Source organism: Scyliorhinus torazame, chromosome 5 (genome assembly GCF_047496885.1).
Source record: "Scyliorhinus torazame isolate Kashiwa2021f chromosome 5, sScyTor2.1, whole genome shotgun sequence".
NCBI classification, from domain to species: domain Eukaryota; kingdom Metazoa; phylum Chordata; class Chondrichthyes; order Carcharhiniformes; family Scyliorhinidae; genus Scyliorhinus; species Scyliorhinus torazame.
Window position 1 is genome coordinate 223,982,133 of NC_092711.1, and position 14,565 is coordinate 223,996,697.

Consider the following 14,565-nt stretch of genomic DNA (forward strand, 5'->3'; position numbering starts at 1 on the left):
TGTTCACTCTGAAGACCTGGAAGCCCACCAGGCAGAGGAAGGAAGCAGAGGGGGACGTCGACGACGGTTCAAGGTGCACAGAGGTCCGGTCTTTTGAGGAGATGATGGATAGCATGTGCCACAGAAGTCTCTGTCTCAACAAAGAGGTAATGCGGCACACGTGCCACGTCCTTGAGGATTTGACACCCTATGGAGGAGAAAGACCACTCACTCCCGGTGGCCATGAAGGTCACCGCAGCCCTGAACTTCTCTGCCACTGATTCACTCCAGGGCTCGAGTGGGGATATTGTGCGTCATTTCACAAGCTACAGCCCAGAAGTGTATCCGTGAGATGAGGGATGCCCTGTATGCCCGGGCATCTGGCTACATCAAATTTAAGCTAGACCAAGTCCACCACAATGCCGGTCTGTGTAACATCAGCTCAATGGGCCTGTGTCAACACTGTCAGCGGATCAATATAAAAGGCAGAAGAGTGATGATAACTCGCTGTGAGGAAAGCTCAGGTGCTCCTCAGTTTATGCCAAAGTCTGACTCCTATATTTCCGCTGACAGTGAGCTCACACCCATCCTCTGAACAGGGCCCTGAGTGTCTCCATGGGACTGAGGAGCAGCTGGAGTGAACTCCAGAGGCCTTGGAGTCATCTAGCTTTGTCAGCCCTGGCAATTCCCCATTGCCTGCACCATGCTATTGATGCCCTCCGCAATGCTCCTCAGTGACTGGGCCATGCTCTGCAGCGCCGTTTCAATGTCCTTCTGCATCTGGGGTATGTCCGTTAGCCATTGAGACAGAATGTCATGGCCCTCAGCAATGGTCAGCACCGCCCGAGTTACGTCTTGTCGGCCATCACTCTACGCTGACCTCGTGCTTCAGGCTTTCCACTGCTGACGCCACCCATCTCCTGCGCCCGTTGGGTTTGGGACTCCTCCAATCGGCTATACACTCGTCAGAACTTCGATGACAGCCCCATCTGAATGTCACCGTTGGGTCCTAGCATCTGCATCAGCTCTGGGATCACCTTGTCCAGAGGCTCGGCACCTGACTGGGACCCCGCTGGGTCCTGGTATCCAGCATATCCCCGATTGCGGACTACCTTAGATGTGCTTGCCTCTACCCGAGGTGCATCAGCAACTGTGTGCTTGTGCCCCAGAGGCCTATCCATTAATGTTGCCCACTGAGATGGTGCGTCTGCGCTGGTGGAAGGTAGGGGTGACAGCTGTGATATCTCGATAGCGGTATCCTCGATGCTCTCCATGATATGCCACTGTTTCCTGGGGATCTTTTACTCAGATTGTTTATTAAACCTACCACATTGTACATCACTACATCCAAAATAGCCTGATCCCCGTTTGGATCCACAACATTTTATTCGAGAAAACTGTCAAGAATACATGCTTATGAATTCTTCCTCATGACTGCCTCGGCCAATTTGCTTTTACTAATTCACATGAAGATTAAAGTCCCCATGATTAGTATACTGCCATTTTTACATCTCATCATCTCCTGATTTATTTTCAGTCCTGCAGTATAGCTACTGTTAGGGGGGGGCTGTAGACTCTCACCGTTGTCATCTTACCTAAAAAGTCATCTTGTTATGCCGCCATATTCTTTTGTTTTGAAAGCCTACGTATACCCTCTCCAGAACTATACCTCCGCTCTATTTAGTTTAAAGCCCAAAATCTGACAGGTATTTAAAGTCTTTGACCAGATCATCTCAGCCATTCACCCAGACACAGGTACGCAGGCAACTCAGCTAAAGATTCAGGGTCAACCTCAACCAAAACTGAAGCAGACCCAACAGAAATGGAAAATCATTCTAGAATTAGATTTATTGAAGCAATACATGGAAAAATAATGCTAAAGGCCATTACCCGACATCTGTATGGAGATCCTGGTGATGTTACTTTATCTGCTGACCTACTGGAAGAAAAGACAAAATTAAGTTTTGCAACAGAAGTGGACCCAGTGCACAAGACAACCGTATTTTTCCAGCTCCAGAAGTTATGTTTTTGCATGCACTCAGCATACAAATAACTGCCCTGCCGTCAGCCTCCTGCTTTTCAACCACGATATGCTATACCCGGGCTAGTCATTCAATTTTGCACGCATGCTTTATTTACCGATAGGGAATGAAGCAGATGTTACAGGTTACATAATAGAGTTGCACAGGAGTTTAAGACATGTCCACTCTTTGCATCAGGTGCCGGTGACAATGAATTTCACGGGCTTTAAAACTCTTTTAACTGTGGTTAAAAGTATCCTTGCACAGTTAATTTATTCAATAAACTGTCACATTAATTGAATAAGAATTAACTTTTTTTTCACATTTCAAAATGACTAACAGCCACAGCTGGTGGTTCACTTTTATACTTGGCGTATAAGTCAATCCCAACTTTTGGAGGAATATTTCAAGACTTCAACAGTTGACTTATGTGCCGACATCTGTGGTAATTGCATTTGTAACATAAAATACACAAAAACCATATATACATTAAATCCAATAAATCTTGATGCTACTACTTCATAATAAAATCATGGGTACCCCAGCAATGACGCCAAGATAATAAATGCTCTCTCTCTTAAATTTAGAACAGATTGGTCAAAATGCAAAGGAATCAGTGCTCAAGCATGAAGGTCAACGTTCTTACCCAAAAGTGTTGGGTAATACAAATGCAAGCCATTACCTAGGCTGGCAAGGTCAGATAGAAACAGGTCCTTTTGAAAGTAATTATTTGACATAGAAACATACATAGAAAATAGAAGCAGGAGTAGGTCCTTCGAGCCTGATCCGCCGCCATTCATTACGATCATGGCTGATCATTAAATTTAATACCCTGATCCCACCTTCCTTTCCATATCCCTGGATCTCTTTAGCTCCAAGAGCTATATCTAATTCCTTCTTGAAATCAAACAACGCTTTGGCCTCAACTACTTTCTGTAGTAGTGACTTCCAGATTATCTGCCAAATTGTGGACGAAGAAATTTCTCTCACCTCAGTCCTAAAAGGTTTACCCCTTATCCTCAAACTATGACCCCTAGTTCTTTTAAAAATATAACTTTTTCCAAACACAATCAGTAACATACATATACAACAACCCAATATAAACAGGATTCAAAGAGTTTGCCAATTTTCCCCCTTTTTCTCCTGTAAACTACCTTCCCTCCTCACCCACCCCACCCGCTGGCGACAAAAAGAGCCTCAACCGTACATAAAACCCCTCTTTGCTTTGACCCAGAGAGCGAACTTGACCTACTCCAATCTTAAAAATGCATACAAATCCCCCAACCACACCGAGGACCCTGGCGGCGCTGCCAACCTCGAACTCAGTAAGATTCGCAATTGGGCAGAGAGGCAAAGGCCATAACATCAGTCCTCTTCCAGCACCTCCGGCAAATCCCAAACCCCAAAAATCAACCCCCACTATGGGGCTGGTTTAGCATAGGGCTAAATCGCTGGCTTTGAAAGCAGACCAAGGCAGGCCAGCAGCACGGTTCAATTCCCATACCAACCTCCTCGAACAGGCGCTGGAATGTGGTGACTAGGGGCTTTTCACAGTAACTTCATTTGAAGCCTACTTGTGACAATAAGCGATTTTCATTTCATTTCATTTTCATATCTCTGACAGGGTCTCAGAAACCACTGCCCAGAAACCCCCCAACTTTGTGCACCCCCAGAACATACAAGTATGGTTCACCGGTCATCTCCCACATCTCCTGCACACATCCTCCACCACCGGGAAAACACACTCATACAGACCAGAGTCATACGAGTCCTATGCACCACCTTGAACTGTATAAACTTCATCCTGGCACAGGATGAGGTTGAATTAATCTGGTGCATTATTTCACTCCAGGCCCCTCCACACAAGCTCAATCCCCAGTTCACTACTACAGGTTTGGGAGGGACAACCTCCCTCCACCTCCCCTCCCCCTCGCTCCCCCCCAACCGCCGTCCTTTCTGCAAAGCTAAGGTCCTCCGAATCTTGGGTGTTTTGCCTGCCCAAACAAATTCAAAAATTCATTTATGCATCCTCTCGAAAAAGATCTTAGGAAGGAAAATTGTACGGTACTGTAAAATAAAGAAAAACCTCGGCAAAACGTTCATTGTTAACGGTCTGTACCCTCCCCGCCAGGGACAGCGGGAGGGCATCCCACCTCTTCAAATCTCCTTTGACTCCTCCTCTACTAGACTGGCCAGTTTCCATTTATGCATTGTGAGCCAATCGTGGGCCACCTGAATATCCAGATACCAAAATATTATCCTGGCCACCTTGAATGGCAGAACTCCCAAATTCACACTCCTCCCCTGGGCATTCACTGGAAATACCTCACTTTGCCACATTCAGTTTATACCCAGAAAGTGCACCAAATTTCCCCAGAAGATCCATTATTTTCCCCATGCACCCCAGGGTTTGAAACATATAACAATAAATCATCCGCATACAATGATGCCCTACCACTCTCAAAGCCCACAGCGCAATCGCCAAGAGCTCAATAGCCAATGCGAACAACGGGGCTGTGTTCCCCTAAAAAATTCCAAATTCATCACATTCGTCTTCTCACGCGCCATTTGAGATGCATACAGCAATCGCACCCATGAAACAAACGTCGGTCCAAACTCAAACCTCCTCAGTACCTTGAACAGATACCACCTTCTACTCGGTCAAATGCTTTCACTGCATCCACTGATATGATAACCTCCAGCACTCTACCCCTCGATGGGGTCATTACCACATACAACAGCCTCCTTATGTTGCTTGGCAACTGCCACCCTTTAACAAACCCCGTCTGGTCCTCCAAGGCCACCTCAGAGAGACACCCTTCCAACCACCTCGCCAGCATCTCAGCCAATATCTTCACACCCATATTCAGTAGGAGATGGGCCTGTAAGACCCACAGATGGGTCTTTATCGTTCTTTGGGATCAATGAAATGGAAGCAACTCTCCTCTCGCCAACAACTCATCATACATATCCAGGAGATGAGACGCCAACTTTGGCAAAAACTGTTCAGAAAATTCTACCAGAAAGCCATCTGACCCCAGTGGTCTATCTATTGCCTTCACAATTGAATCCGTTATGACTCATACATTTCTATGCCTTTTACTCCTCGCCTGGGCAGAAGATCCAATCGTGATGTTACAAATTTGGCTGCTGTTATCTCCCTAGAGGCCATTCCCCTCAACAGCATCCAAAGTGGTATATTTGTGTTATAGGCGAATAGCCACAGGAGATGCCTGCACTACCTGCCTGGTGGACACCCATCCCTTTCCTCTTTTTAAAATAAATTTAGTGTACACAATTCTTTTTTTCCCAATTAAGGGGCAACTTAGCGTGGCCAACCCACCTACCCTGCACATCTTTGGGTTGTGGGGGGTGAGACCTACACAGACACGGGGAGAATGTGCAAAAGCCACACAGACAGTGACCTGGGCCGGTATCGAACCCGGATCCTCAGCGTCGTCAGGTAGCAGTGCTAACCACTGCGCTGCCCCATTCACCCATTCCCTTCCTGTCTGTGGAGTCTGAGCCTGCAGAATGACCATCAGCAGAGGACAGAACATTCAGCGTGTTTCTAATCTAACCCCATCTCAACGTTCCTTTGTTGCAGTTAACATTTTTATTCAAGTTTGTATCCAATTGCCTCTTGAATGTAGCAACTGGCCATTTCCCAGGGTATCAAAACTGTATTTTTCACGGCATTTTTATTTTTTGCAAGCAATTGTGCCGACAAAAGCCTGGGCTAGTTCCTTTGGGAAATTTAATATTTTCCTATTTCGGACGCATGAGATCAACACTGAACATTCCTGGGTATTCCCAGTCACTACCATATGCATAGATAAAATTGCCCAACTTCACAAGAACAATCATCAGTAAACACAAGGTTCTTTGCGGTAGTCTTCCTGCAGTATCACTATCTCTTGTTTTGCACACCTGATGTTATTAAAAAACAGTATGCTAAACAAAAATCGCTTTCCATGTCTTGAATGGACTATGCAATATCAGTTAAACCAAATGCTTTTCTTAAGATTTTCATTGACAGGTTACTTGCTTTTTCATTGTCTTTTATCCCACAATGTTTTATTGTGAGGTTCTAACTCCTCGAAATTACTTGCATAAACTGCATGAAAGTCCATATTATCTGGAAGGTTAACAATCTCATTATCAGCTGGATTTTAACCCACAAACATCATGCACATTCTGGCTACATCTTGCATCAAACTGCAATTGATGGTTGGACTTTATCCCAAGCCTCATGTAAACGCATGACGTTGAAACTTAACTATTGGCTTATCCTCTCCATCAATTGTGTGAATCAGCTGGTCTGGGCTATGCGGATCCTGCGTCTGTACGCAGGCTCTTGACCACCCGCGAACAGTTTGAACTGGCCTCGGGAGCCAAGATAAACCGTGGCAAGAGCGAGGCCATGTTCTTTGGGAACTGGGCCGACCGGTCCTTTGTCCCCTTCATTGTCAGGTCAGATTACCTGAAGGTGCTGGGGATATGGTTCGGAGCTGCTGGGGCGTGCACCAAAACCTGGGAGGAGCGCATAGCAAAGGCAAGGCAGAAACTGGGCTGGTGGGAGCTACGCTCCCTCTCCATTGCGGGCAAAACCATGGTCATCAGGTGTGAGGTACTCTCGGTGCTACTGCACGTGGCGAAGGTCTGGCCCATAACCCGACCCTACGCCGCAGCAGTCACTCGAGCCATCTTCAAATTCATCTGGAGATCCAAGATGGACCGTGTCCGAAGGGACACCATGTACAAACCTCTGGAGAAGGGAGGGCGGAACGTACCCAACGCCTCCCTCATCCTGTTGGCCACCTTTGTGTCCAGCTGCATCAAGCTGTACGTGGACCCCCAGTATGCAAACACCAAGTGTCACTACATACTGAGGTTCTACCTGTCCCCGGTGTTACGAAGGATGGGCCTGGCCTCATTGCTGCGGAACGCTCCAAGTAGTTGGACCGTACCGTACCACCTGTCCTTAGTGGAAAAGTTTTTGAAGAAAAACACCTTTGCCCACAAGGCAATGAAGCAGTGGTCAGCACATAATGTCCTCGAGGCCCTCAGGGAAAAGGAGACCGTGGAGGACGTTGGATGGATCCCTGAGCAGACTGCCAGAGTCATCTGGCAGAACGCCTCATCACCAGAACTTTCAAACAAGCACCAAGACCTAGCTTGGCTGGTGGTGAGAAGGGCCCTCCCTGTCAGATTCTTCATGCACACCCGAAGGCTCTGCGCCAATGTACGCTGCCCTCGGAGTGGCTGTGGGGGAAATGAGACGGTCACACGCCTCCTTGTGGAATGTGCCTTTGCAAAGAAGGTCTGGAGAGAGATGCAGTGGTATTTGTCAAGGTTTATCCCGAACTGATCTGTGACACAGGACTCTGTGCTCTACGGACTGTTTCCAGGGACACACACCGAGACAAATATCAACTGCTGCTGGAAGGTCATCAACTCAGTAAAAGACGCTCTTTGGTCTGCCCGAAACTTGCTGATCTTCCAGTGCAAAGAATTGTCCTCGACCGAGTGTTGCAGACTGGCACATTCCAAGGTCCAGGACTACGTGCTGAGGGACGCACTCAAGCTTGGGGAAACTGCCGCCAAGGCGCAATGGGGAAAGACCACTGTGTAAGGTCTTTCCAGCAAATGTACACCGAGGGGCGGGTAACAGTGTAAACCCCCCTCGGTCTGGGCCACCAACACTCCAATGTATAAAACAAACATGACAATGTAAATATTTAAGAAGGAATTGTAATGTAAAGAGTGATATGTGTATAATAATATCAAAATTGAATGGAAGAAAGTCAAGGCAATGTGTAGCTCTGACGGAAATGTACAGTCAAGACAATTCGAAATGCTCTGTAATGCTTATGATAAATTTTATGAATAAAGTATATTTTTTTGAATTTAAAAAAAAAATGCCTCAAATATAGCAATTGTACCTTCAACCAAAAAATTGTAAATTTGTCCTCTTGAACCACTGAACTTTCTTTGAAATATTCATGAAATAGAAGCACGAGTTCCATTATCACCTTGCACAAGGAGGTTGAAGCACATCAAGCTTAAGCTTTAAATTAGTGGGCATCCTCTTAGTTACAGGGAAATTAAGTCGAGTTTCGACTAGCATGATTAGGCTTAATTTTATACAGAGCACGTAACTCCACAATACAGATAATGCAATTTTTTTAATGAATACTTAATTATTTAACAGAGCTGAAAATATTGCACAACTTTCTACAGAATGTTTCCAACTAGTGTTTTTACTGAATATAGTATTGACGTGCTTCTGCACGAACAATGCACAATTTTCCATTGAACTATGTTTTGTAATGCCATCACTGAATACAGAAGTATTGGCACGATTCTTGATGCATAGGTAGTGATGATTCACTTACGTGGTTCTTGATGTACAAGCAGTAACCGTGCTCTAAAAACAATGGGAGTCATTGTTTTTTTTTTTTTTTAATAATTTTTATTAGGGTTTTCACAAAATATCAACAACAGAATGAAAAAGAAACCCAGTAAAATTAAATACAGAACAAATTAAAACAACCCCCATACCTCCCTATGCATAAAGAATAAATTAACACCCCGAGTTAACACAAAGCAAACATAGTAAATATATACACCCCCTCAGATCCCCCAGGGTAAATAAACAGAAATAAAATAGACCCCCCCCCCCCGGGTTGCTGCTGCTGACCATTCATTTTCTACCGTTCTGCCAGGAAGTCCAAGAACGGTTGCCACCGCCTAAAGAACCCTTGTACCGATCCCCTTAAGGCGAATTTCACCCTCTCCAATTGAATAAACCCCGCCATATCGTTGATCCAGGATTCCACCCTTGGGGGCCTCGCATCCCTCCACTGAAGAAGAATTCTTTGCAGGGCTACCAGGGACGCAAAGGTCAGAATATCGGCCTCTTTCACCTCCTGCACTCCCGGCTCCGCTGCAACCCCAAATATTGCGAGCCCCCAGCCCGGCCTGGCCCTGGATCCCACCACCCTCGACACCATCTTCGCTTTGCCCTTCCAAAATTCCTCCAGCGCTGGGCACGCCCAGAACATATGGGTGTGATTTGCTGGGCTCCCTGAGCACCTAACACACCTGTCCTCTCCCCCAAAGAACCGGCTCATCCTTGTCCCGGTCATGTGTGCCCTGTGCAGCACCTTAAACTGTATGAGGCTGAGCCTCGCGCACAAAGAGGAAGAGTTCACCCTCCCTAGGGCATCTGCCCACGTCCCCTCTTCAATCGCCTCTCCCAACTCCTCCTCCCACTTACCTTTCAACTCCACCACCGAGGCCTCCTCCTCCTTCTGCATCACCTGGTAAGTTTCCGAGATCTTCCCCACTCCAACCCCCCCCCCCCCCCCCAGCACCCTGTCCTGTACTGTGCGTGGCAGCAGCCGTGGGAATTCCACCACTTGCCGCCTGACAAACGCCCTTCTTACCTGTAAATATCTGAAGGTGTTCCCCAGGGGAAGCCCATACTTCTCCTCCAGTTCCCCCAGGCTCGCGAACTTCCCGTCCACCCAGGCTCGCGAACTTCCCGTCCACAAACAGGTCCCCCAACCTTCTTATCCCTGCCCTGTGCCACCCCAGAAACGCTCCATCTATTCTCCCTGGGACAAACCGGTGGTTCCCCCGTATTGGGGTCCACACCGAGGCCCCAACTTCCCCCAGATTGAGGGTAGCCGCCACTACTGGGCTCGTGGTATACCTCATTGGCGGGAGCGGCAGCGGCGCCGTTGCTATCGCCTCCAGACTCGTACCCTCACAAGACGCCATCTCCAGCCTCTTCCATGCAGCCCCCTCCCCCTCCATCACCCACTTGTGCACCATCGCCGCATTGGCGGCCCAGTAGTATCCACAGAGGTTGGGCAGTGCCAGCATCGCCCCATCCCTACTCCGCTCCAGGAATGGGAGTCATTGTTCACAGTGCCATTTGCGTGTTTCCTTTTAGTCACTTTGCAATTAAAACTTGTTTAGCGTTTAACAAGCAGTTAAAGCTTGTTTATGGGTCATACCCACAGAGGATACCTACTTCTCAGTAAGACTGACAATTTAGTTAGTTGTTGTACGTTCATTACCAATTGCAAGTATGGCAGTCAGTGAGGTTGCTCTACTTCCTTTGGATATCAATATTCTAATGCTCAGAGTCGCCAGGTATCAAATGATACCACCACAAGGTTCAACCGGCTATCGATCAAAGAGCCAAACACCAGTTAGTTAGTTCAAGGTAAAGGGTACTTTATTTCCACACAATTAATCATGCAACTAAACACTAGTTAAACTACACCTATCGACTAAGACAACCTGTACTTAACTTCAGGCACCTGGCTTAGGTCAGAGGAACAGTGGCTGTTGTTTGATTCTGGATCTATTGGGTCTGTAGAAGTAACTGCTGCTCAGCTGGGCTCACCCGTCTGGTAGCGGGCATTGAATTTGGACTTGCTTCTGCTGGTGCTGCGATTGGAGATGGATGTTGCCGGGGCGCCAGGTCCAAAAGAGGACAAACACATGATGGACTCTCTTCTTATGCTTGGGGGTTTTCACGCTCTTTTGGGTGGTCCTTCAGTTTGGACCCCACTAATTGGGTGATCCCTGATCACTATGTTCGATTCGAACCAATAAATGGGCGTGTCCCAAGCGGTCACTGACCCTGTTGTTTACGCTTCCCTCGTACAGGGAGTGGCGCCGAAATATCTGGGACTGTACCGGTCGCTCAAGTACCAGTCCTTTATCTGGCGGAGATGCGCCGTCAAATGTTGATCGGTTGGGTGTTTCAATACCGTCTAGATTCCTCACTCGCAAATATACATTTCAGGCTCTGAGCTTGCCTGAATCACGCATTGTCCATTTTACCCGCTATGCTTTGCGAACTTCTCTGTTCCTGGTTGTAAGTGGCCATCCCAGATGGCTACATAGTTAATTTCAGTGTTGCTGAATATCCAAATGATATTCAAAGAGTAAAACGGCAACATTAGAGATCAGTTCACCCTCCTGTGTGAAACATCTCAAAAGAAAATGGATTTTTCACGTGAATTAAGAGCTATTTTCTCACTCGTTTCTTATGAGATATGCTCTTATAAACATTACAAGTCAATCTTAGGCAACTTCATAAATAATAGACTAGATTGCACATTAATTTGTTTGGGTGGGACCATCCCCTTTATCCAAATAGGTTGTCGGCTGAAATGAAGGATTTTCCACTAAAAAAGACAATGTTGCCAAGCAATTCCGAACTACAAACAAGTCATTTTTGAGTTTTCTTACTTAATAGTGTTGCACTTAGTTTGTCAAAGGCTTTGACAACAAACTAGTGAAAATATTTGGAGAAGCAAGGTTGGAATTTCAAGGGGCTTTTCACAGTAACTACATTTGAAGCCTATTTGTGACAATAAGCGATTATCATTATCAAATAGGCCTTTATCTGACTCGTGTGTGCTTGTTAAAACTAGCCCTCAAGCTACTTCCGTCTACTGCTGTTTCCAGTAAACAATTGGAAGGCATATCCTTAATTGCTCTGTAACTCTGCCCCAAGCACTAGCCATTCAACTACTGTCACAGTGACGCATTCTCTCAATGATTCAGGCTTTGCACGTAATGCAAATTGAATCAGACATCAACACTATGCTGCAAAAGCTGCTGACAAACTGACAGAAAGAACATAATTCCAAGGACTTCTTGACCTCACAATTAATTCACCGAATCACAGAATATTTATGGCACAGGAAGCGGCCAGTTGGCCAATCATATCTGCACTAGCTCTCCAAATGAGCATTGTGGCTTAGTGCCATTCCCCTGCTTTTTCCCCATACTCCTGCATATTGATTTCATTCAAATAACTTTGATGTGCTATTTGTGAATTTCTGCATTAGTGTGTATAGCGCAGCTTGCTGCTACAGTATTGTAATTTCATACAAAGTCCTGTCTGTGAGAGCCACAAGCAATAACCGATGATGGTTTTCCTTAATTATGGCAGTTCGGGAGTGAACCAAAACTGCAAGCAACATCCAAAGACAGTCCTTATTCTAACAAGATGTTATCCCGGTTCAGTGGTAGAATATCTGATTAGAAGGCTGCAGTTTCAACTCCACTCCAGCATACCTTGGCTGTTACTTCACTAGAGTGGAGGGTGTGTAGCCCTTTCCCAAGGTGCGGTATTGATATCTCGGCCAATAGTGACCTTTTGGACAACATTACAAAAACAGGTTACCTGGTCTTGTGTCTTATTGTGGATACTTGTTGCATACAAATTGATTGCTGCATGTTTCTACTGTAACGAGCCAAGATCTCATACTATCGGCGGGATTTACCAGTTGTTCACGCTGGAGCACAGGTTTCCCGGCAAAGAGGGGTGCTGTCACCAGGAAACCCTGTTGACAACGGCGGACTGCCTTCGCTGCCAAAAAACACCCGTCGGGATGGTCGATAAATCTACCTTATATTTTAATGAATATATATAGTATGTACACATTATAGATATCATGATTACTTCCTAAAATTGTAAAAGCTGGACAAATATTTTAAAAAGGCTTAAGCTTTTTATTCCCAAAACCCTGAACAAAAGGAACTTTCTGGCAGCTTCAGAAAAACTGATACCTTGTAATCTCTGAAGAAATGCTAATGTCCCTGGAATTGCAGAGACCAAATTCAAGGGGAATTTTACAAAGGTTGTCTACATTTTATAAGCCAGACCTGACCAATGGAGACTACTAGTCTGCTAGGAGAATGAACCATATAACCTCCTTTCAAATTCTTAATGGTGGAACAATCTCCAGAATCTCGAAAGACATACTATGTCAAAGCCAAGTGGCAAAATAAGGAGTCACATGGCATGACTCCCTAGTTTCAGGTGCCTGAAATATCATCTTGTGGAGCTGCAAGGTGATCTACCATCTTCCATCTAGCATGCAGCAACTCCAACAAGGGCTGGCGCAGGTAAATGCCTGGCTTCCCATTTAAACTGTTTGCAATGGAACTTACCAGCACCCACAAGACAATCTGTGCCTATATCATTCCAGAAGTAATCTCTATTGGAAAAGTGAATTATCTAGCATCAGTCTTCACCCTGCCAACCTCCGTAAAAGGAATGCACCACTCAACTTTGATTCTGGATTCTAGACTCACATGAAACAATAAGTCATTGTTCTTTGGTATTTGCCCTGTAACTCTTTCTTTCACTATCACTCCAATATTGTATGAATGCACTGGAGGCCACGTAGCACTACCACCCGCCTTTCGAGTGTATGTGCAAATAAAGAAACCCCATCTCTTGTTGTTTACTGTGGGGTTATTAATAGAAATTAGATCACACTAAAATTGTGGAGCTGGGAACTACAACGTTATAAAAGGAGAAATTAAAATACCTGTTTAAGGGCAGGTGGTGAGGAGAAAGCCATGTTGTTTATATTAAACCTCCTGCTGTCCGTAACATTACATTACTATGATGAATACACTGTACTTCACTGACTTTGATGTTATATGGGACGTAAAACTTTTGAAAAACACCGTAGAAATGCAGGTTCTTTACCTTCCTAATGCCAATTATGGGACAGCGTTGTGCTGTTTGCAATGGCAAGGAGTAACTCAGTGCTAGGTTCCTCAAAGACCATTAGTGATAGATCAGCCATGATCTTAATTAATAGCAGAGCAGGCTTGTAGGGCTGAATGGCCTATGCCGGTTCCTATTTCCTTATGGTGTCACAGAGACGCTAACAGTCTGCAGTAGAATTAATTGTTGGGATTTCCAGCAGTTGTAACAAACGTAACTAACTTCAGATATAAGGCGTGATTGTCCCACTGCGTTGTGCCTAGCTCCGATCCAGGAGCATCATGAGAGAGGTCCAATATGGGCTTCAAGCCGTGTGCCAAGCCGATCGCGAGACACCAGGCGGGATGTGGATCATGCCCTCGCTGGGTATGATCCAGATAATCATATTTAAAAGAGTCATTAGGTGCATCTAAATGTGTGTGGCTGGTTTGAGGCTGCAGTCTCCCGGTTTCCTGGAGTCACCAGCCACACCGTCGAGACCTCACCCAGGCACTGACTAGTACAGGTCTCCATTCAGACGCGATGACTACTCCAGGGGTCTTCTAGGTCATTGGAGCCCTCTGGGTGGTCGGGGGCAGGGCAGTCATGACACCTAGGCGGTGCCAACTTGGGACTACAAGTGTCAGGGGCAGTATTCGAGTTCGCTGGTTCGCAGTCCCAGGGTACCACATTGGCCATGCCAAGGGATGGGGCCTGAGGGACAAAAGTCGGTGAGAACTAATATCCTTATTACGTTCTCGTGTTTTCTTCTTTGGATTTGTTTAGTATATGGAATTTGAATATGACATCTGTTCCGTTTGCAGCTTGCTTTCCCCCAGACTACACAGAATATATACAGACTGCATCCAATGGGAGAGGCAGAAACTAGATTAAATATCAGGTCAAATTAGGATTAAAAACAAACCTGCACAATTTGTTCTTTGCCCATTCATTTAATGAACCTCCATCTCATCCATTTTCTACCAAATATGCAGTTTATTCAATCCATGAAATCGTTCTAAACAATTG

At 45.8% G+C, this 14,565-nt stretch overlaps 1 protein-coding gene across 5 annotated transcripts in view; it reads right to left on the bottom strand.

Annotated features, from left to right (window-relative positions):
* Nucleotides 1-14,565, bottom strand: part of lrch2 (leucine-rich repeats and calponin homology (CH) domain containing 2) — a 198,834-nt gene that overhangs the window by 77,103 nt on the left and 107,166 nt on the right. For 3 of the 5 annotated variants that reach the window (XM_072505173.1, XM_072505172.1, XM_072505170.1), the window contains one exon: nt 1,870-1,918. In XM_072505173.1, coding sequence (XP_072361274.1) covers nt 1,870-1,918 — 49 coding nt within the window. The remainder of the gene's footprint in view (nt 1-1,869; nt 1,919-14,565) is intronic. The other 2 variants (XM_072505174.1, XM_072505171.1) reach the window with 1 other exon arrangement.